At 24.1% G+C, this 25,843-nt stretch overlaps 1 protein-coding gene across 4 annotated transcripts; it reads left to right on the top strand.

Moving 5' to 3' along the window:
• The first annotated feature begins 5 nt into the window (after positions 1 to 5).
• On the top strand, positions 6 to 25,228 carry LOC129608498 (facilitated trehalose transporter Tret1-like). Of its 4 annotated transcripts, none has more exons than XM_055520028.1 (9): positions 6 to 28; positions 18,592 to 18,959; positions 19,023 to 19,255; positions 19,852 to 19,982; positions 20,175 to 20,367; positions 21,084 to 21,258; positions 21,451 to 21,665; positions 22,872 to 23,138; positions 24,678 to 25,228. In XM_055520028.1, the coding sequence occupies exons 2-9, from the start codon at positions 18,911 to 18,913 to the stop codon at positions 24,828 to 24,830; spliced, it is 1,416 nt and encodes a 471-aa protein (XP_055376003.1). In that variant the 5' UTR covers positions 6 to 28; positions 18,592 to 18,910; the 3' UTR covers positions 24,831 to 25,228. The 4 variants fall into 4 exon arrangements, with proteins under 4 accessions (XP_055376003.1, XP_055376001.1, XP_055376004.1 ...); XM_055520026.1 differs by lacking the exon at positions 6 to 28 and adding an exon at positions 141 to 454; XM_055520029.1 differs by lacking the exon at positions 6 to 28 and adding an exon at positions 14,514 to 14,534.
• Positions 25,229 to 25,843: the final 615 nt, after the last annotated feature.

Here is a 25,843-nt window from a genome sequence, read left to right on the forward strand (position 1 = left end):
AAAATAAAATCGAAAGTTATTTAAAAAAGTGAGTAAAAAAAAACTTTTTTAATTCCGAATTTTTTTTTTTAGTAATATCGAATTTCGGAATATTTATTTTGTTTAACATTTTACTTAGTTTTTTTTTTCAAAGTGAACTTTAATTAAAAGAAAATAAATTCGAAATAAAATTATGTAAGAAAGTATGTGTTATTCGAAATTAAATGAAAAATTCGTATAAATATACTTTGTGATATATTTTTGTCCGAAATTTGAAATTTTGTCCGAATATTTTTAGAACTCCGAAAAAAGAAGAAAAATAAATAAAAAGTGAATATTTAATTTTTTTTTTAATACTAGAATATCAATTTTTTTTTTCGAAATTTCTAATTTCGATTCGGTAAGGATAATAATAATTTCAATATAATTAAATTAAATTTTATTGAGAGTGTGACACCATAATTTATTCTTTTGGGTATGTACAGCATTTGTTTTTTTAGTTTTTTTTTTTTTTTGAATTGTTTGTACTATTAATTAACCACTTAATAATATTGAATTATGTGATTTAAAATTATTTTCCCATTAATTTTTTTTTGGGCTTGTAATACTTTGCGTTGAATAATGCGATAAAGTATGCCATTGTCATTTTAATTTAAATATTTCAGTCATCAAAAATCGCAATGATTTATAAAATTTTATATACACGTACAGCTTGACTCATTGAAGGTTATGATTGTAAGGAAATATATGTTTATTAATATGTTGTAGTTATTTATATAATTTATTTGTTTCAAAGAAAATTCCGAAAAAAAAAATTTGTTAATCCTGTTTTATAACATAGAGGTATTCATACTTCGACCCCTATGATTTTATCCCCATTATAATATGCGAGTGATATACTGTGATAAGATGCGAGTTAGTAATGTCTTGAGAATACATTAAGACTTTTTTTTTGAATTAAGATTATTTAACTAATCAATGATTACTCTTAATTACTTCACAACGCTGGATAGTCCAATAACTATTACTGTGGTACTATTCGTTTGTGATATAGATTGTTATGGTAATGAGTTGAACTTTACCATAAAGAACTATATTTGCTATTGTTTTGTGTAGAACATTTAAGAGGGGTGACATTTATTGTCAATGTCTGTAAATCTATACGAATTTTAAAAACTGAACCTACTTTTGACTGCTCAAATTTAAAGGTATTTGTTCTAATTTTAATATGGCGAATCAAGATTTTGTACTAATTTTTTAAGAGTTTTATATTTTCAAAATCTAACCAATTGCATATATTTAGGGGAACATAATTTCAAAAGAGCGGATATTTTTCTTAAATTCTCTACACTTCTTTATGATAATGCATTTAATTCATTTGTTCCATTAAACACATGATATCGCCAATAACAATAGTGTATACAAGTAAATAAATTAATATTGCAATAAATTAATTTTGCATTATGAATAAGTCTTTTATTGCAGAATATACACCAGAATAATAACATTACGATAGATCGCAGTGCAATTGCTCATAATTTCAATAAATTCAAGTGTGTAATTATAAAATTTATATTTTAATTTTAGAACTTGAGTTAGAACATTAAATGAAAGAAATGTCTTAAACTTATGCATTGGATGTGACTTAATTTCTTGTGAAAACTATAATAATTTATACTTGAGTAGCTACTAGTAGTTAAAAGAGCTTTATATAATTTTTATAAAGAAAAATTACACTATAATGAAATTAAATATTATTTATTTAATTTTAAAGTGGAATGAGTATGTTAAGAAATTAAGTTCAGTTGCTTTTACATTAAGCTATTTATGAAGGAGTGTTATTGTTAGTTCAATTACGTACAAGAATTATGAAAATAAAAATTATTGATTCGGATCACTAATCAATTTAAAATCTCACATTACGATTTAAATAAAAAAAAAAAGCAAAAATGTTAATATATTTAATTCAAATAAAATACTATAAATTATATGTGACTTATTTTGTGCACGTGTTATAAAAATTCAGTGAATTCTCATATATAATTTAAAATTTATTGAACAATTTCTTGTGATGAATGAAAATTATTGTTCTTAAAATTTTATCAAATACTTATTAAAATGTGCTCATAAATTTTAGAATGTTACTATAGAATTCTAATGCTCTGCCTTGGATTCTTTAATTTCCAATCCTGTTGGAATACAATGGCAAATGAACAAATCAATCACTGATTTGTGAGCAAAAAAACGTGCAGGAAAACGAAAAAATATAAATTCTTCTAATTTGATTGTCTTTTCAACTACAAATGGAGAAATAAGAATATTAATGCAGAAATAGAAACAAATATAGCCGGACATTGTCGAATACGCTGAGATATTGGAATACTCGCTTCATTAATATCTACTGCCGTATTTCGTGTTATGACTTGCGTCCTTTCGGAGCTTTCCTTTCTTGCGGGTGATTTTTTTTTGCAGGATATATAGATTTTAATCTTATATTGTAGAGGGACATTAACCGTATCTGGGAAAACCTGGGCTAAGTTCGCATAATTTTGTGAGTTAAACTGAAGATAGAGCATCCAGCCGTATCACAATGGTTGGTCTTTCTCTTTCGTAACAATCAAATTTTATAATTTATTTACAACATTATGCTGTACTTGTACATAATAATTTAAATGAATAATAAATTTTCACAAAGACTTCGGAAAATGAAATATATAATTGTATAAATGTCATGATTACATCTATACATAAAAGCGTGTTGATTAAAATTAAATAATAATCTTTATAATAATATAATTATATCTGATAATTTGACATAAATTTGAAAATTTCTATATACAATCATTTCAAATCTATTTCAACATTCCAATAATAACTATGATTTAATAAAGCTATGTGTAGTACTCATATTGTTAACTATATCTATTCAAATTTTTTATTTAAAATGTATAGGTATATAATGTACATATATAGATTTACAGCTCATTAACCCAATTAAAAATTCACATATGAATAAAACGTTTCCGTATATCCACTCCATAATATTAGAAAGGGAGAAACAATAAAAAAAAATAAATAATTTTTGTTTTTATTCGATGGGGATTTTAATATTCAGTGAATCTAACGAGAAACTGTCATCAATCTTTTGTTATCCCGGATTCAACTCTATGGTATATAATTTTCTACTATAAAATCTATAATTTTCAAATAATAAGAAAATGTTTAATAATTTTTTTAATTACATTCAATAAATAGAAAAATTGTATAGAAAATATCGTAGTATTACAAAAAAAAAAAACAAATTCAAAATGACAAAAGAGTGAACTCCAATTTCACTTTACCTCTACAACTCTTTTCATTGACAAACAAATGAATGCGTGTGCTCATATACAATTAATAAACAAGCTTGCTTAAATACTAAAATACATATTGAGAAATTGTAGGAGACAATAATTTGCATGTGAAAGGGGGTCAGGCTTAACTGATTTACATATTTTTATTGTTATATAGAAGATATTTGTCTCTTGTTTTTTTATTGTATCTGTTATTGTTATCATTTTTTTTTTTAATAATTTCATATGTACGGTAATTGTTGTGTATAAAATGCGAGAAAATGTTAATGACCTTGACAAATTGTTATTAAAATTTTTATTTTTAATTTGGATTTTTATTATATTTGTATTTGAAATATGTAATTGGGCCCCCTATAATGCATAAATTTTGAAAATATTATGAAATTATTATTTGGTTTGTAATACGATACTATAGATGGCGCTATTATAGTAGTATTCCGTACTAGTATCTATTTAATATTGTTTTAATGCACAACGGGGATGAAAACTCATGGTATGATTTACTTGAATTGAATGAAATATGAATGTCCAGAATAAGTGTGCCCTCTTCCTACCGAGTTATAACTTCTCAAAATCGTGAAAGTTTATATTTTAAATAATTTTCTTTGTTCCAACTGATAGCAGTTTGTAAGGGAGTGCGAACGTCGTAAGGCCAGAAACTACTTCTATCCTGCAAAGCTTTAAATGCTACATATTTAAGGGTGAGCAACAACATAATTTTCTTCCTACGCGATAACCTGACTTTATTTCTAGTTTAAGAATGCATTAAGAATCCTTTAATTGTTTAGTTTAACTTTGATTTCGATTTGTTAACAAGACTACTTTACTTTTTATTTTATTTTTAAAAAATATGAAAAGAAAAAAATTTAGTTTGTCAAATTTTTTTTTTTACGAATTCATTCATAAACCTATTATTACAATAATTAAATGAATTAACGTTAAATTAATTGAAAGGGAAAACAAAATATTGTTTAAAAGTCGTTTAGGTTATTATTATTGTTGTTGTTATATTTGTTGTTATACTTATTTTTGTTTTCAATTAATTTGAATTTTGGGGAATTCTCTTATACCTATTATGAATACGCTTTTGTATATAAAAAGAATAACCGCAATGGATGAATTATTTAAGTAAAAAAATTAAGATACCTTCTAAAATAAACTTTGTGTCAAATTAATAATTTCTGTTTGTATAATTATGAAAATTGATACAGTAATCATATACCATATGGGAATTACATATTATATATATTATAACGTATTATTTGTGATTATAAACTGTTATACAACTGTTATACAATTATATTATATCTGAAGGATTATGTCATTCAGTGGTTTTTGAAATTAAAGTAGTATTTGGGTCAAAATTGATTTGAATTTTAGTAGAAATTTTAAAGAAAATCATGAAAGCGAAACTGGGAAAATTTTTTTTTGTGATTTGAACATTTGAAATTAGCTTTAACAGGTATAATCGAATTACAATAACTACTAGAATAATTACTAGAAACTCGGATAAGTGAAGTTCTGCCACTGTTGGTGTATAGTTTATCAGTAATACCCCTCCACAGCGAAAGCGAGCAACACGCTCTTGCAGGATGTGAACTTGTATCTCCTAATTTTCCCCACAAAGTCTGCAAATGATAGGTTTAGGCAAATGAGGTGTCCACTGAGTTTGCAGTGCTCCGACAATCTTCGAAATACCCAAAATTACTATAGGCTCTCTATTTATAATCTTGAGAATATTTTACTCAAGATCCATTCTTGAGTTCTCTACGAACAGTATATAAGGGCCGATTTCGCAAAGACGTTCTCTACTCCTCCAAAAGAATTAATTCTGCGCTCCAATGGCAACTCGGCAGATCATTATCTCTTGCCATCAATACTCTCTTTAAAGGTTTAACTGCATTCGCTTTTTAATGGTGCTCACCGGAGGCGAGAGTATCTCGAGAATATGGCGTCCCACGTTCAATTAATTTGGTTCTTGGCCGAAATACTCCCACTATCCCATTTAGTTACGACCCCATTATGTTTACTTGACCCAACTTAGGTACGACTCCATTATGCTTACTCACTTCCTGAATTCCTTGTGTTTAGCAATGATGAACATTTTTTCTCGAAACTATATCTCCATACAAGATCAGTTCTGGAGAGCGTCTGAAGCGAAATCTTCTCTATAAAATGATTTTGATCGTGTTCTGAATCATTTCAACTTCATTCTTTTTAAATGGATTTGTCCTACAGTCAAAATAAAGCTCATATTTTACCGATTTTCCAAATATATCCGGGAATGATTGACTAAAATTTGTTTAAATGATAAAAAACAAAATATTATTTACAAAGTTCAACAAATTTCAAACGTGAAACCAGTTTTGAATCACATTGAAAAAGAATTTTTAAAAGTATTTTAAGTATATTTATTTACATATACTATATGTTCTTTTATAAAATTTGCCTAGAATGAAATTAGGCTGTAATTGAAATTACTTTAAATAAATTAACAATTTTTAAAAAATTTATATTGAGTTCATATATAGTAGGTAATTTTGATAATGGTCTACTTAAAAATATACAAATTTTTTTTATAACTAATAACTTGTGCATATTATAACTTTCATGCCTAATAATGCTATGCTATGTTGCAACTATAATGCCACTGTCATTATATTTGCAGCATTTTAGTTCATTCACCTAGTTATTAAACTAGTAGGTTTTTAACTTTAATGTAAATACTATAATCAATGCTTTGCTATACTTAAATAATTATAAATTACCATATTATATATGCATCTGTATGTAACTCTTGGTAAATTGTAATTATTAATGTTGAGCTGACTAGATTTAACAGAAAAAAAACACAGAAATATTTTTTTTTTTAAGTGTCTATCCTATGAGAGATTTTTATTATAATTTTTATGCTTTATAATATGTGAACTAATTGATTTGTTTAACTTTTACCAAATAAAAGTTCAATCAAGAATATTTATAATATTTAAGTATATCATTGATTAAATAGAAAAAGAACTGAGAAAAATTCAAGTAAAATAAATATTAAAACAAATTCAATAAACTCATTTATTGAAATGGAAAAAAATGTAGTTGGAAATTAAAACGCATAACGATTAATGGAGTGCTACTAATTTCCAAGGTTACAAACAAGAAAAATTCCTTATCATTGAATTGAATTCTATTATAAAATTCTAAATAGCATTGCAATATTTCGATTATTCAGTTGATATTCTAATTATCAGCCATTTATTTTGCTCTAGAATAATGTTAAACATGTGTTATAATGAACTATTTGATTTCGTGTTAAATATAATGTTATAAAATATGGTTGTTTTAAATTAATTGAAATTTTAATAAAATTCAACATATGAGATTGAAGTACATGTATATTTTTACAATATTTGCGTATCACAAGTATTGTATGTATATTGGAGAGATTAGACTTAACAAAGAAACTCAACATTAATATGTTGAATTCTGATCGCAACTGTTATAAATTTTATGCAGCAATTTTAAACATATGTATTATGGTATTTTATAGGTTGACTTACTATAGGTATTTAGTGTCTGAAATAACATAATTTAATGCTGTAATGAAAGAACTTTAATAATCATTTACTGTAATAAAAAAAAAGAAGGAACTGAACCATTCCTTCTGTTAGACAATGTTAAAAGAAAATATATAATGTGTTTATGTAAGTTATATTAGGATTCATTTTATGAAAAGACGACGTATAAGACTTCATATTATGAAATATGACGGTTCGGGATGTTTACCCATTAGCAAATTAGCAAATTCTTTAGGGCCCATTTCATCATAAGCTCCAAATTAGAATTCACCTTCTTCAGCTATCATATTATTTAAATGATCCTCAAAAAAAAAAAACCCAATACTCGCTGTTCTAGACAATATAATTTAAAAATTTGATTACACTTTTTTTTTTCTTCTAATTTACATTTTAATATCAAATGCAACTTGGATCTTCATGTATTTCCAAAATAAGCTGTAAGTATTCACATTTATTATTCATGTTATTATTTATGTAAGTATTCCTGCCACATTTCCTTATTTACATTAAGTCATTAATCAATGATATATTGATAACTCAAATTCATAATTTGACATTCAAATCATAATAACAATAATTTGTCTTCCTCTAGTTCATAATCACATAGACATCAATATTTCAATTAAAATTATATTTCAATTTCTATTAAATTACACTTTTCCCGTTTTTATATAAATTACCAATTTCCCGAATTTAATTTCCCAATTCATATTAATTTAAATACAATTTTCTTTCAATATCTTGTACTTGATATTGATATTGAAATTTAATTTATTCATATAATATATATACAATGAGGGAAAGTTCAACTAGTTCGCTATTTCACATATGTATGTATTGCACATACATACATAATTATTATTATTATAAAAATGAAGAGATCAAAAATTTTAAATTGCAATCAGATTAAATTTTAATTGCAATCAATTGAAAACAATTTTACATATATCTTTCATAATGAATGTTTCATAAATTTAATTTACATATATACATACATTTCTTTTGAATTAAAAATTTGTTTACTTAATTTTCGTTTACCCGAAGTAATCCGAATGTCATAATAAAACGCCCCACATATGTAATATAATTATTATTATACCAGTAAAAATTTATGTAGGTGCTTGTATATTATTATATATACGAATACAAAATTATATTATGAATGAACATTGTTCATATATCCACTTGCTAAATATAATTTAAAAAATTTTTTCCTCTTACAAATTTGTCTTAAAACTTTCATCACCAATAATAATTATTATTTTTTCTACTGCACTATCCGTCTTTTGTAAATTTATAATTGAAATATGTGTTTGCTATATTTATTATGTACACATTATTATAAACATACATTTATACATGTAAATTTTATTAAATTAAATGATGATAACCTAAGATGTCAGGCTATTTTATTTATAAGCGATAGTAATAATAATTACCATATTTTATAATACACACTTAATTTAATTTTTTATTAAAACGCTTTTATTGTCGGCCTTATATTGTCGACTTTTAATTTTATCATTTTGTATGTGCACTCATAGAAATTTTACATTTTTACATTTTCTTATATTTAATATAAGTATTACTTATAATAATTCAATGATGTTATAAAAATGTTAACCATATTGCAAATTATTGTACTTTGTACGTATACAACAAGTATGGCTGTCATACATCTGCTTTCATTTACTATAATATCATACATGTTGTATCCATCATAATAGTAATATTCTATAATATAGTAGAAGTAAATGTGCCAAATGTAATTATCATATAAATGTTGAGCATATATTATTAGCAACAGTGTATGACATAAATGTATTGTATATAAGATGAGATAATTCATTAAATTGAGAATTTTTAAAGAGGATCTTCCGTTTGTGTTTCTTAATTTCTTTTGATATGAAATACATATATATAGTACTACATTCACACACTATGATTAAAATATATTTTAATTTGTATTACAAGTAAATGGCAATTATATACTTCTTTTTTTTTTTATAAAGTGTAAACATAATTAATTCGCGGTTTTAAAAAGGTAAAGCAAACAATTGACATTGTTAAAATTTAAAAATGTATATATAAAGTAATAAGAGTTTCTTTTAATGAATTTATGATGGTGGAAAAACGTAAAGGAAATTTGTGGGTTGTATATAATATACTTATATACTTAATCAAATGAAAATTTTAATTGATTTATTACCATTTGTTAAAATTACAAAGGGGTAATTATATTTAAACACAAATGCTTAATTTAGAATCACTTAGAAAATTTATTGTCCAATTGCATTCGATTTAATAAAAGAGATCTCTGGCCTGTTACTTCTTTATATAAATTTTATATCTCTAGCCTGCTACAATATAAATGGTACGAGAATGTACATTATATAAAAATATATAGAATATTGTAATTGAGAAATTTTATTATATTATTTTAATTAAAAAGTAAATATTATAAATTGTTTTAAGGTATATTTGATAAAATGTACAATAAATTGGTATGTATAGGATGCGAGTGAGAATATGATGGCATAAAACGTGTTGTTGAATCACATGCATTTATTTAATTAGTGTTATAAATTATGTTAATTAAAAATAAATTAGTTTTTATGGCATGTATATAATAAAATTTGATGACATTTTGTATATTGTGAATTCAATCACCAATTATTAAGTGTATAGTGAAAATGTAGATGGAAAATATCACGAATGATTTTCTTTAATTATTCATTTGATTCAATTATGACATAAAGTTATTATTATTTTCTTTGCCGCAATTTAAAATTAGGTTGACATTTAAAATTCAATTTGGTATTTTAGATTTTTTTCATATTATAATTATATAATTTTCATTATTTTTAAGATTTAAATTATTATATTTAACTAAATTAATGGAAAGGTATTTCCTTATAGCTCCAGTCAAATATTCCTAAGGAATTCACATATTTTTGTTAGGCGAGAGAGAATGTAGTTTCGTCGCCACAGGGATATAATCTCCAAGAGTTTCGCTTCTTTCTTGGAGCAATGATCTACATTATTCCAGAAGATTTATTAAAGTCTTCCTTTTTTACCCCATAAAATTTGACACTATACTATATTTAGACCTGTTTTTGTTTTAGAAAGTAGATACCCTAGAAGATTTTGCGTTCACTATATATGGTCTGATTGCACAGAAAGGCTCTAGATTGCCGAAGAGTTGCTGCCTCAGTTTTGGTCAATACCATCGGGTACTTTAATCTCTTCCATTGCCTGCATATGTAATATTAGTTAACACGATTCGTTAAGCTATTTCAGCGTCCTGATGGCAGTATCGATACGATTTAAATCTCATGTGTTTGTGAAATCTTCTCTTCTCCTCAAGGGATGCATTATTTGTTAGGCTAAATTGATTTTACATAAAAAATTTGTTATACCCTTTTTTTAATTGCTACAATTAATAAATTTTAGTATTTATAAAGGCTTATTCTCTTACATACCTTAATCAACAATATTAAGCTTCATTTTGGGTCAAATTAAAGTCACTTGTATTGAATTAATATTAAATTTAATTGATTCGTTTATACAAATTTAAAATTCTTATTAATTTTTTGAAATTTTGCATTGTTGAAATTTTTTGAAAATACGATATTGCAAAAATTCAATAGAATCCCGAAATATAAATCACTTTTTATACGAGTACTCGTATTTAAAATCTAAATTTTGTAAAAGGAACATTTTTGAGGATTTTAATTCTAACGGGATTAAGTGTGTTATGTCATTAATTTTTTAATAATTTCATTTTGTCGTATATTTTATTAAAATGTAATCTTTTATATAATTTCGAAATAATTCTATTTAATAAAATGCCATTCAAAAATTTAAATAATTTATCAAAATATTATTGAAAATATTTTTTTTAAATAATTATTTGCGATTTACTCTTTTTAATTACTTCATTTTATATTTCAATATGTTTCTGGATTGTCGTAAATAATTTTGAAATTACATCATAATCAATGAAATTTTATTCATGATCATATCAATTTTTTTTTTATTATTAGTCAAAGGATATTTTAGATAACGGATTTTCTGTTATTTAAAAACGGTAACATAATAATAATAAATTATTAGATGAGATAATGTGTAAAATATTTATGTAGGAGTTTTAATTTTAATTCTCATAGAATTTATTGAATTTTTCATTATCATAATGAATATTCGTTTTTGTTTCACGACTTGTAATTATAATTGTAAAATTGCGAAAGTACTTATAGCATATAGTACTAATTTATTTAATTATATTGAGTACTGTTTTAACTAACCAATCATTTTCAATCTTTGCAAATTCATTATATTATATTAATAGACCATGTGACATACAGATACAAAATATATATTTTATTTTTATTTGCTTTTATATTAAATGTGTTTTTGTAAAAAGTACGATTATATCTTTTGTAGAATCGGAACTTGTTAGAAATATGAAAGTGTTAACAGAGTGATTTTAAGTTCTTATTTTTATAAATAAAGTTTTAAAAAAATTATTTTTAAATCGACTAATGAGCCTTCTTCGACAACTTGACCTTACTGTCATGGTTGCTTTTGGATTCATTCTGCCTTTCATCATTCTTGCGATTCCGGCATAACCATTCCGGCAACGACTTACATTTTATTTTGTGCCTTGCTAGATATTTACTCCATAGGTTCTATCAAATTCTATTCCTTGCTACAAGTTGGTCTTACAATTAAGTATGCATATTTGAATATCCTCATTGATTGTGCTTTTACTAGTAGATATCACAATATTCATCGTCATGGCAGATCCATTTCAGTTCGAGATAATTAATTTTTTAACAGCATTCAGTCACATTCAGAGTGTTTATAATCTCATTCATAATGATGTTAAATAGTATTGGGATCAGACTATCCTCTTGTCAGATGATTATTTTGTTGGAATCTGGCCCGATATTATGTTCTCAATTTTAATAACGGTATTACTTTGAGTGCTTAGATATTTCACCTCTTCCCCAGTTTTATAGCATCTTGAAGTTGTATTGTGCCGAATGTTTTTGTAAGATCTACAAAACAAAGAGATGTGGGTGAGCTAAATTCTATTACCATTTCAATCACTTGTCTCAGAATAAATATAGCATCAGTCGTGGACTTATTCGTTATAAAATCTTGCTTCTACTGTACTTGTATCTGCAATTTTAAAAGAAACTATTTTCGTAAATTTTTGTAAATCAATAAAGTGATATCCCTATAGTTTTTAGCTGCACTTTTGTAATTTTTCTTAAATATAGAGATAGTGACAAAAGCATTCGTCCCATGTTTCGATTGGTATGTAGAATGACAGATGTTCATTCACCTGATTTTTCTGTTTCTTAGCATGTTCTAAACCTACTACAGGTTTCCATAGAGATCATGTTCTATCTCACTAGAAAATTTTTCTATTAAGTTTTTTTTTATGTTGTCTATTACAATATTTGTTCTATTACGTACTATTTTATATAATGTTGCCGTATGTTGCTTGGTGACATCAAAATTTTAGATATGCTTTACTCTCAAAAATCATACTCACGTTTTGTAAGTCGTAATTGACGAAATATGGATATCATAGTACAAAACTTAAACTCACAAAGAAATTTATATTTACTACAAAATTATTATATTCAAAAATTAATTAGTTTTATCATAACAACTGCGTTAATAATTTGTGGAGTTGTGAGATTAGGTGCGTAGCAAAACAATCAATTTCAATTTTATGAAAATTTATTTTGATCGCGTATATTTTAGTGCTTTTTACTTATCGGTTTTTTTCAAAATGCATAATTATTTTTTTTAACTATACTTTAAAAATTTTAAGCGTATCTCATAACTCTATATATGCACATTAAAAGTAAATTAAATAAACTTGAGTTTTAAACACATAAAAAGTAAAAAAAATGTCATAAATTTCTAGCAGTCAATACTAAAATTAGATACGCTCCAGATCATATTGCGGTGCAATTTTCATTTTCATTTGAGCTATGCACAAAATATTCACGTTAGTATGAATACTATACTTTGTGTAATATAATATATACACGTGCACACACACACACACACACAAGTGAGAGAGCGTATGATTTATGTGACAGATATTTTTAACTTTTTTTTTTTCCTTTGTAGAACGCTTTCCAATGAAAATATTGAAAAATTCCATTTGACAAACTTTTATATTTTTTAATTGTTAGTTGTTTTTTTTTTTTAAACAAATTTTTATGAAAAATTGCTGAGTTGCTCCAATTTGTAGAAGATACTCGTACAAATGCGGTATATATCTAAATGCAGTTTTAAAGACGGAATCACTTTTTGTGCTATAATACGTGTAATCGAAATGGCAGTAACACTGTACAACTCAATTCATCTTTTACATGTTAATAGCTGAATTATGAATTGAATAGTATTAATGCCATTTCGATGACAAGGGAGTGAGTTAAAACTTTTTACCGTGGCTTTGAAAACTTTTCCAACTACACATTGAAGAGTCTACAACAACTCTGGTCAACTGGACGTTTTTGCTTATTTGACTTTTTTTAAAGTGCGAATTTAAGCAAAATAAAAGTCAGACAGAGAAACGAAATAAAAATTACTAATTCATCGGTTTTCAACCTTATACATAATTATGTATATACATGTACACACTTATACATGAGTAGTGTACAGTGTATATACAATGTGATTCAGTAATCAGTGACATAACATATACTACCATTTAAGGTATCAAAAATGAGTAAAATTTTTGTTCAGAATTAGGTGTCATACCTCAATTATTTCCGCGGCACACTGATTTTAAAGAATTCTCACGAAATTTCCATTTGCCAAAGTTTTTTAGCTTATAACTCTCATCCCGAAAAAGAAGAAGCTTCAAATAAATAGTTTTTGAGAGAGCTAGTATAGGGCTATAAAGCAAGATATTATTTGATTTAGTATTTTATGTACTTTCGAAGTACCAAGCGCTCGAACTTTGGAAAAAATCTAATTATGTCATTGTTTACTGAATCGCCTTGTATATGTACATGTACTATGCATATATTGATTTGTAAAAATTATTGCATTCCTCTAAATTTCAAACTTTAGAATATTAAAAAATTTTAATTTGTTATGGTTAACTAAATCGAATTCACGTATAATTTTATTGTATACCATAAATATTATTATTGTTAAGAATTTTTAACAAAATAATCAAAGTAAATAAAAGAAACATACTATTAAATAATCACTAATCAGTTCAGTTATTTAGAATCAGCAAAAAAAAACTTCTCATATTATTGAGTTGTTTTTAATGCATTCCATTTAAATTTTATTCGCAGAGTGTAATTAAAATTTAAAGACGCCAATTTTATACAGCAAAAAAACAAAAACAAAATTAAATTGAATAAATTAATTAAAAAATTTATTTATTATAGAATCTCTTATAATATTGAGAACATTTATGAAATAATTGAAATTTTTAAAAATTTTTTGATAAAATCTTTAATAAATTTTTAAAATTAAAAATCGCGCACGTTAAATCTAACAATATTAATATTGTATACAACTGGAAAATTAAGGAAAAATTTTATTAGAGAAATTAATAAAAATGAATTATTTGCAAATAAAGGTACTTAAATACATACATACATATATAATACGTAAGTGCAATCATTGACATTGACTTTATTAAAAACTCTAGTTTATACACGATAATAAAAATATTTTTTGTATTTTAATAATTAAAAAATATTAATTAAAATTGTGATTAATCAGCAATCTTATCACTTAAATATTATAAACTTTTATATTAGGAAATAGAAATGTATACATAATAATATATAAATATATTAATTGTGTAATTTAATTAATAAATTATATTATTATATTAAATTTAATATAAAATTATTATATGAAAAATAATATTAAAGTTTAATGAGTTTTATAATTATTATTGAAATTCTTTATAATAAAAGTTCATAAACTTCGATTTCAAGTCAGTTCTTCTTAATAATCTGAAACGGATTGAGTACAAAAATATTAAGAGTACGAGTACCTAATACCAATTGGGAGTATATTCGGAGTACAAATAACTAAAAATACTCGTATAATTTATAATTCTATAATTTAATATTTATTTTTGTAATCAGAAATATGAAATGTGAATTTTAAATTTGTAATAGTGTTGTCGTTGTAAGTTATAAAATATTATTAGTGTTCAATGTTTCTTAAGCAATATATTAAGTAATACTAGTTATTAGAAGATTTAGATAATAGTACTTGAAAATAATTTCAAAAGTTCATAATTGATTTTTTGTTAAATAATGTTTGTATATGTACACAATTATATACATATAGGATTTTAATATTAATTATTCTTTTATAATCTCTATATTATTATCAATTGGATCTTATAATTTTTAATAACACTTTAACTATATATACTTATAAATTAAAATTGTGATTTATTGCTAATACATATGTACGTGATTGATTTTAAGTTCTTCAAAATAGTGAAATATGTAGGTGTTTGAAGCCATAAAAAAAAAGTTATAATTATAGTAATAAATAAATTTGTGGGCAATAGTTTAATAAAATAATTTTTAAAATTTAATATGTTTAAAATATATTGTAAAGTTTGCCTAGAATTTTAGGCATGTAATAGGTACAATACCTATAAATATATATGTTCTTGTGATTGTGTGTCTCAATAGTAGATTGTATGTAACAGTCAATGTAAACAAATACTTAGTAATCATGTGGATTACAGTATAAAGACATTTCACAACGTAGAGAACATTTCGTCGGCAATTTCTTGCTCAGTTGGTAGAGCGTCCGCCTAGAAAGCGAGTCCAGTTCGAGGAGAAAAATTTTTTAATTAATTTTTCTGCCTTTAAATCGTTCCTTTGATTACGTCATCCATCTGTTCTGCAATTGCATGAAGAAATTTCCATTAAGTTAAAGAATTTTTATTCCCTTTGAATATATTTTCTTGAATATGAATTGCTTATTGTAAATTTTTAATAATTTAGTTTTAATTGTGTTAAAATATTCAAAATTTTATATAAATTAAAATTATTACCCAAGGTATGGTTAATGTTTTATAAAAATTGTATGCCATAAATTTTAAAGTCAATTAGTTTTTTTGTCAAAAGGTTTCGATATTGAACATAGAATGATTTAAAGTGTTTTAAATTTCACAATAATTAATTAATATTTTAAATTCTAAGAAGGATTTGGTTTGTAGGACAAATTAACTTGTAAGTTTAAATCGTAATTTTTATACTTTTCAAATTATTAAAACTTTTATATTGATCGAAAAAAAATAATTTTTTTTAAGTTTTCTTTATCTTATTGGTGTTATCGTAAGTTGGAAATTTTAGTGAAGAATCAAACATGTTTTACACCGATTTTTTCGAAAAATTTTCCTATATATGAGTTAAGTAATAATCTTATATAGTTAATTCTAAACAGATAATTCAAAAATATTATTTACGATATTGGATTTAAATGATGAAAGAATCTCGATAAATTCAAAAAATTTCAATTAATAAGTATGGAACTTGTAAATTTAATTTATTTATTATTTTTTATTTAATTAGAAGAAGATTTTATTAGAAGAATTAAAAATTTATAAGTGATTCGGAATTCAAATGTTGTTTTTCGTCAGAAATTTTTTTTTACGATAAAGAATTTAGTTATTTATTTAGATTTTTATTTGGTACCAAATTCAGATTTTTCTGTGGCTTTGAAAAAAAAAATCCTTTAAATTTTAGATATGGAAAAAAGTAACATTAAATTTCATCCAAAAAGCACCAATATTTAAAATGCAAAATCACCAAAATTTAAAAAAAAAAAGAAATTTAAAAAAATTTAATATTGGTAAACTTACCTATTTAATGTTATCAATAATAATAATAAAAGAAAGTGGACTCTCCCTTGGAATTAGTGGTACTGAATTTAAAATATTCTTTTTTTGTATATAAAAAGGTTTTTGTACATAATAATTTTTAGTCCCATATGTATTTGAAAAAGGAAATTTTCAAATTTCTACAATTATTTTCTATGACAACAACCTTTAAATATTTTTATTCTTGATTTAAAGTTTTAATGAAGCTAAAATAGATAGCGCTTCAATAGGTAAAAAGAATTTAAATAAAAAATAATTATTATTAAATTTGTGTTAAAATTTTCGTTGAATTTAAATTTTTATTTAGCAAACTATAGTCGACATTTTTATCAATCACTCCAAATTACTAAGATTGATTTGTTTTTATATTTAATTTCCAGAAGTCTTAAGAGACTGATATTCTGTTCATTTTTGGTGCAAAGTTGAATTGCAAAGTATAAGTTACCGATTCCTAAAAAACTGTTCATGTTTTTTCTATTTTCATAATACAAACATATTAATTCAGATTTTCTTCCTTCCTCAATAGATTTATTTTTTGTTCCTATACCCGATCTGTATATAAATCAAATTTGAATTTGACAAACATTAAAAAAAAAAACAAAAAAACATAACCTTCAGGGTTACCTACTTTCCATTTTATAAATCTACACATATGCATGAGAGATACAGAATTATTTAAAATATAAATATACGTGCATAATATTATGTTTATATATAAATTTAGTGACCTTGGAAAACTGAAAAGAGGCTTGAACTTTATTTTTAACCAGTTTATATAAAAAAAAATATTCTTCAAAATCCTGTATGACATTTTTAAGATTTCTAATCATAGCTATAAATTATAATTCATATAGTAATGATAACGGGTTTGGAAAATTTCAATGTTTGCTCTTATATACAAGCTTATCATCACACTTTGTAATACACGTAAGTATGTATGTATTGGAGTGTTGGTGGCATTTAATTTGTGAAAATTTTTAAAATGCTTATTCTTATCTTCATATTTAACAACATTTTGCCTACTTAATATTGTTAAATATTATAATTTTAAATTGTTTTTATTTGACTTAGAAAATAAATATTGGATAAAAATAACTTATTTTTATTAGATTTTAAATTATTTTTATATAAATATTATTTTAAATGGTAGGTTTGCACTTCAGAGTTAAACGTTTTAGTTAAACTCCATAGACTAAATTTGATTGGTTTATAGGCATATGTATTCCTAGATCACAGAAGTAACAGGATACTAAAATTTTGAATTCATATTAAGACTCATAAAAAATCAGTTACGTACATTATAACTTACAGAGTCCATGTTACCGAGTCCTGATGTTGCAGGTTGACACTAAACTTTTCATTCTCAGAATTCGATTGTCCAAAAAATTTTCAGCCGAATTCCAATAGGCATTCATAAGAAAAGTGATGGAAAGTCTCCTTTTTTTCTCTTCTGTTTGCAGAGACAGAAGCCTGTGTGAAAAGAAAAACTAATCTTTACCACATTATTCGTACCAATCGCAATAATTTTAATGAAATTTTTATCGGAACAAACAAACAATAACCATAGTCTGTTCTCAACAACTCACAAATTTAAATTCGTAAAACTGCTTGCCCAAGTAAAACATGTTAGAGATAACTTGTATTCACATAAGAATCAAAGTGTGAACATACCTTTAAATTACTAATTATTTATATTTTAAATACAAATATATAAATAGCAAAGTATAAATATAAAAATTAAATTGCATTATTTATTTTTTAATAATTTCAATTTCAGAACCTGTTGCCGTACTTTTTATATTTTGTTATCTTTAATTCGAGGAGAAATTGAACAAGAAAAGTAGAATAATTAAGATGATTGACTAAGCATCACAACGTACAATAGAAATCTTTTAATAGCGGCTTTATAACTTGATTACTCTTGGATAACGCGGTGGAATACCGCGCTTGTCATTTAACCAAAAAAAAAAAAAATAAAAAAAAAAGACAAAGAAAAAATTTATAAATAAATTTTAAATTTACCGAATTATAATTTCTAGCAACAACATTTAAATTTATTAGAAAAAAACAAGAAAAAAAAAATAAACAAAACAAAAATGCTTCAGGAAAGTTCAGCAAAAAATCAATATTTGGCAACAATAGCTGGTAATATTATTTAAATTGCGTAATATCATAATATTTTTTTTGATTATTTCGGTTTTTACGCAGTCAATATTTTAACATTCTCATATGGATTATTTTGTGGTTGGTTATCACCAGCAATAGCACGTTTAACATCTCCAGCATCAGCAATGGAAACAGGCCCAATTAATAATGAAGATATTTCATGGATTGGTGCATCATTATGTATTGGTGGATTTTTTGGTAATTTTGTATATGGTTGGTTAAATCGAAGATTTGGAAGAAAAGCATGCTTATTAATAACAGCAGCTCCACTTTTTGTAAGTATATTTTGAAAGTTTCTTAAAGTGAACATTTTTTTTATGATTCCAATATTTCCAATTTACTCCAAATTTTGAATTTATTGCGTACTATAATATTATAACGGTATACGTTTTTAAAGAGAAAATAAGTTTGGAATATGATGGAGAAGCTGTCTGTCGATCTAAAAAGCAGTTCTTAATCAATCATTTTGAGTGTGTTTTGAATTTTTGAAAAAATTTTTTTAATAATTTAAAAATTCCAATTAAAATTATTGATATTTAATTGGGCATAAATTTAAGTAATAAAAATTTCAATGCAAATTTATTATAAATTTTGCTCTGTGAAAATAAATAAATATTCGCCTATAAGTAGGCATTATTTTCTTTACAAATATTTTATTTATATGTACCGTTATTGCTTTCAATAAATTTTAAATGTGTAATATGAATTCGCCTATTTCATATGCAATATTCAAATTTGAATAGATTATCTACTTAAATTCTAAATTAAACACACATACATTTTCACTATTTTAACTATTTCTAAAATTTTTCTACTTAAAAACTAATGATAATTCTCTATTTTTTTAAATTTTTTTTTTCCAATATAACAGTTTAGTTGGACTGCAGTCATATTTGGTAGACGTATAATACATTTATGTGTAGCAAGATTTCTTGGTGGTTTCGCTGCTAGCGGTGTATTTTCTCTTGTTCCTGTTTATGTAACAGAAATATCACAAGATAGGTTAGTATACATTAGTACAGTTATATTTTTATATATGTAAAATAGTTAGAGGAATACTATTAAATTTCGCAGTAATTATTTTATCCTTTCTATTTTGATATTTGAATGATTTGATTTTGTTAATTTCATTTCATGAAATTTATATTATAAAATGTTTTTTTCTTTCATTGTAATTTTTTTTTTGATTTTTAGGATAAGAGGTGCTTTAGGCTCATATTTTATTATGGCAATAAATGCAGGCATATTAATAGCATTTGTAACTGGAACATACATGACATACCGTACAAATCCATATATGCTATCAGTACCAGTATTAGTTTTTGTTTTAGTATTTGCATTTATACCAGAAACACCGCAACATCTTTTAAAAGTTAAAGCTGATCGGGTAAGTGTTTTGTTTTTGTTATATTCTGCTATAGGATTTGTATAAATAAAATATAAATGTACGAAAATTTAGAGAGACAGAGATAGAGAGAAAGGGAGTAAATGAAATTTTATTTAAATTTTAAATGTTTTGATTTTAAAAGAAAATTTTTTTATTTATTTCACATACCATTAAATGCAATGTAAATAAATGTATGTATGTTATCATTTCACAGTTAATCGGTAGCAGATACATAATGTATATATGCAGATTATATTTAATAGAGTTAAATTTTTTTTTACATGTATGTGTGAAAATTAATGAATTGTTTGAGAGTGGAAATTCAGATATTCACAAAAATTAGCAAAATATTATTTTATACTGTATATTATTATTACTGTATATTATTTTAGGATGAAATTTTTGTGTAAAATACAAAACAATATTAATTCTTTTAATTAACTGTAAAGAAATATTCTAAAAAAATAATTAATACAGTAAAAATTGTATAAAACGAACTACCTAAGCTCAAATTTTTTATTTATAATCTAGAGAAGTCTGCGAAATATAAATTTAAGTTAAGTTGTTAATTTCCTGGTGCCACAATAATTCTTTGTTAAATATTCATGTTCGTTACATAGAAGTTTCACTGTATTTCAATCAATATTATAAAATTTTGTAAACAGCAAAACTAGATTATTAATTTCTTTGAGTTTTTCTTCTAATTTAATTTTTAGAAAGCTGAAAAATCATATTTATTTTATCGTAATTATAAATATTTAAGTAAGGAAGTAAATCAGCAATTTATATCAGAAATGCAATGTTTAAAAGATAATAATTGTACGGAAACAACAAAAAATACCGATGATGATTCAGATCAAATGAATGCACCATTAAAATTGAGCGATTTCAGTAAGTATATTGTAAGTTTACATCCGATTTTTATCTGATTAATTGAATTATGTACAATAAATTTTTATTTTGAAAATTTTCTCATTTAAATTACTTGTTATTGAAAAATAGTGATTTTTTTTTTTAAATTTTAAATTCATTATTTTTTATTAATTTTAATTTTTGTTTTCTTTTTTTTGGTTATTTTGTTAGCTAATCGTGCTGCCAGAAAATCAATTATCATCAGTTTATTTTTAATGTTTTTGAGTCAATTTTGTGGTGCATTTGCAATGATTAATTATACAGCATTAATTTTTTATGAATCTGGATCAAGTATGCCACCAGAATTAGCTGCAATGGTTGTAGCTGGTATACAAGTTATTGGATCATATTTTTCAATTATTTTAATTGAACGTTCCGGTAGAAAGGTATCTAATATACATATAACAATTTTATAGGTTTTCTTTTTTCTTATAAAAGTTCCTGCAATTTGAAAAAAAAATTGAATATTCCTTAATATATTGTAGTATAACAATGTTTGTTTTCCTTTGCTACTAGTACAATTCTTATTGATGAGTGTGTGTTAGAAAATCTAATCCAACAGTCCCAACGATATTTCAAAATTTCATTAGGTTAACAACTAACTGGATAATTAATATTTTGAACATTATTCATTTATAATGAAACCGGGGCAAGACACTTTGCTAATTTTGAATATTTTAAAAAATTTTGTAAAATATTCCTATTAAAATTTTTACAAAAAACTGCCTAATTAACTAAATGTACTTAATTTAGCATGATGGTACGATTACATACTCTGAGAAAAATTTACAATCGAAACTCACACATATAATCGAAAAACCTTGATACGTCGAACGATCCACTAAATGATTTCTTAAAAAATTTGTTATTTAGTAGTCTTCAATATTCTAAATAGCTTATATACTAGCATAAACCAACTAGTTTAGAGTTGGAGAATTATAATAGGAAGTTTAATATGCTCATAATATTAGTTGTGAGAAAAAATAGTCAATTTATAATGATTCCTCACTATCTATATAAATTGTCAAAAATTATTTTTTAAATTAATTGAATTTGTCATTTATTATAACAATAATAATTATTATATAAAACGTTACTGTCATAACAGCATTCAATACTACTACCTATAATTAAATATACTATATTTTCTATTTTTTGTTATTAATTTGAAATTATCAATTTTTTGAACTTAATTAATTAATTTGTCGCTTGAAACAATATTTATAATATTAGTATTTTATATGATTTTCCTCTATAAATCTCTATTGTTGGGGTCAATGAAATTATAATATTGAAAAATCTAATTATAATATCCGTTTTATACAATTATTATTATTATAGTTTAGTGAACGTAGATTGACTAAAATTGATATAATCATGTAAAATTTATGATAATAATATTATAATAGTAATAATTATGACAGTATATAGTATTGATATCTAAAAAATATAATTTTCTGCCATATTATATAATATTTTTGATATTTGAAAATTAATTAGAAAAAAAATAAAATAAAATTTTAATTCTCCAAACAATAATATTAATTCGGTTTATATCGGAATTTTAATATTACATTTTTATTTTGTTTTAGATGTTATTGATCGTATCAGCGTTTGGTTGCTGTTTTGGTACATTTACATTAGGTATATATACATTAATAAAATCATATAATGTTAATATGCAAGGATATGAATGGATACCAATATTTAGTCTATCATTTGTAATATTCATTGCGGCCTGGGGTGTTTTAGCAATTCATTTTTTGGTAATGTCAGAAATAACACCACCAAAAATTATAAATGTAATATCACCGATATGTGTTGCAGCAATGTTTTTTTTTGGTTTTGTTACAGTAAAAGTGAGTATTTTTTTCTTTGTGTATATAATATTAAATATTTTATACAAAATATATACATATTTATAATACAATACAAATTAATGTAACAACTGTTTCGAAATTTATAAAATATGATTATACAAATTACATATTTGATTTTATCCTTTTTTCTAATGAGATTGTATTAAACAAGGTTATTTTCAATATTTTTTTTTTTAGAGAAATGAGAATATTATGAGGGAATCGTTAGTATCTACTTACATTATAGAAATTAAAAAGCTTGATTTTTAAACTCGAATAAATGTGGTATAGACAAGATTGTAGAATGTGTAATTTGTGAATCTTATCATAGGTATTATTAGTACTTAATATTTGAGTTAGGAATAAAAATTTTAAGTATTTACTTATACAATATATGGAGATATTTGTTTCAATAGCATATATGCCTTGTATTTCAAAGTTGAGCACCCTAGTTCGAATAATTTGAGCGATGAGACTGTGAAATATTTCTGTGGAAATTTATAGAATACGATTTTTATTTTAGCCAAAATATTGTCACGCAAACAATAGAATATTTGCTATTGTCACAATAGAAAATTGAACAAAATTTTCGGTGCCCAAAAAAATCGCGTATCTATTGAGTTTTCAAAAACGATCATCAGTTTCAGAACCATGGAAGAAGATAATCGAGTTTAATGAAAAATTGTGTTCATTTTTGCTTCAACAAATCTTTTTCGAGTGATAATGATATTTTTTTTAATTATTTTCTTAAAAAATCATGACCCTGTACCAAAATATTTGTAATAATCGTTTTGCTATTGTTATAGACATACGTATAGGGTGAACCTGTAACGTGGTATAATCTCTCGCGGGCAGAAAAATGGGGACAATTTTGCGAAATACAATTTTTTTATTACCGGACGCCGTCCATTTTAAATTTTTTAATTTGAAGAACAACTCAAATCCTTTCAAGTAATGCAAAAAAAAAAGAAAAATTTGAATAGGGTAAATATTTTTGTAATTGGTCATTTTGTGAAAATTTTGAACTTTTTTCTTTTGATGTATTTCCTCAATATTTTTTTAAGTAATGTTTCAGATGACATATTTGCATTTGTTTTAAATAAAGAGCTACATGCCAGCTTTCCATTACAGAATTATTTTTTTTTAAATCTGGTAATAATTATGCAAGTTAAAGTTATTTAAGTCGATACACCTTTTTGTTGAACCAAAAAATTCTCAAATGGAACTTTAAAGGTTGAATAACCATTTGGTCTCTCCATTCTCCCCTCTACCAGGAACCATTTCTTTTCATAAAATTATCTCATATTTCTGTTTCCGAGATATTATACCAGATTACAAGTAAACCCTGTATATTAACTGAATAAGGTGAAATATTAATTATTGTTATACATAATATAATAGTTTCTTCGGTATATTCATAATATTATATACATACATATGTAAATAATATATTGACATAATAATATAATAATCTAACATTATTGTTATACTAATTCGAATATTAATATTTTTCTTTTTATAATATAACATATGCTTTAGGGTTTACCTGTATTTAATGAAGCTTTTGGATTACATGTATCAATGTTTATATTTTCAATATGCTCCTTTTTAGGTGGAATTTTTATTATTTTATATTTGCCAGAGACTAAAGGTAAAAGTATTAATGAAATTTTAGATATTTTGAGTAAATAAATGAATATTAAATATATACATATAAGTATATAAATGTATGTATATGAAATGTACCTAGAATTTAATAATAACTAAGATAACAATATTGTTAAATATTTCAATATAGAGAAAATTATAATATTATTTTAGTAATTCAATTATTTTATTTTGTATAACTTTTATATTGTTATACATAAATTGTAAAGTTTAATTTTATAAATTTTAATAAATTTTCGGCGAATTTTTGTAATTTATATAGTAAAATATTACTTATGTTTAATTTTATTGCATCGTATATACATATATAGTACAATTATATTGTAATTAAAAATTCGTATACGAGTAATATTGAGCTTATATTGTAGAAATAGTTGAAAAATATATTTATGTTTATGTATAAACATATACACACAAGTATATGTATAATTATGCAATTAAAGTGGAGAAGTATAATTATGATTATTATTGTTTTATTTTATTTTTTTTAAATAAATTGTAATTGTTATGTAAATATATAAATATTTAAATAAAATAAGTGAAAAAAAAGAATAATAAGGTTTTGTTTATTAAATTATTGAAGGTATTTGCTATTTAGAAATTTTTGAAATTTTCCTTATAATTAGTTAATTAGGGTCGAGACTACAATACAATACGAATCCAGGGAATTTATTGAGCCATCCGACTACATGCTTAGCTATTCACCGAGAGCACTCTTACAGAGATTATATGCATTGATAAAAGTGTTTATTTCTCGGGAATCAGACGGCCACAATTCGTTGGTTACCTAATTGACTTAGCAGGAGACCCGTCACGATAATTTTTTTGAACCGCTCAACAATAGACACCTTTTTAGTTTGTTGCAGGACTTTAAGATTTCTAATCCAAATCAAGTATTTTGCTTTCTCATTTTAACTCTTTCCGATTGCATCTATTTCCGAAGAGGTCTTCGGCCTATTCAGAGAGTGTAGACTTACGCTTACAGTGTTAAAACAATTAAAATTCTTGTAGTTAGGTTAGACAAATAATCTTATAAT

Source organism: Condylostylus longicornis, unplaced genomic scaffold, assembly GCF_029603195.1.
Source record: "Condylostylus longicornis isolate FDR11 unplaced genomic scaffold, ASM2960319v2 ptg000031l, whole genome shotgun sequence".
Lineage (NCBI taxonomy): Eukaryota > Metazoa > Arthropoda > Insecta > Diptera > Dolichopodidae > Condylostylus > Condylostylus longicornis.

Bases quoted from the DNA above. Each gene is read 5' to 3' on its own strand.
- LOC129608498 (XM_055520028.1), top strand. From the start codon at position 18,911: ATGCTTCAGGAAAGTTCAGCAAAAAATCAATATTTGGCAACAATAGCT. The intron at 19,983-20,174 runs GTTAGTATACAT...TTTGATTTTTAG, and splicing joins ACAGAAATATCACAAGATAG to GATAAGAGGTGCTTTAGGCT. The intron at 23,139-24,677 runs GTGAGTATTTTT...CATATGCTTTAG, and splicing joins TTGGTTTTGTTACAGTAAAA to GGTTTACCTGTATTTAATGA.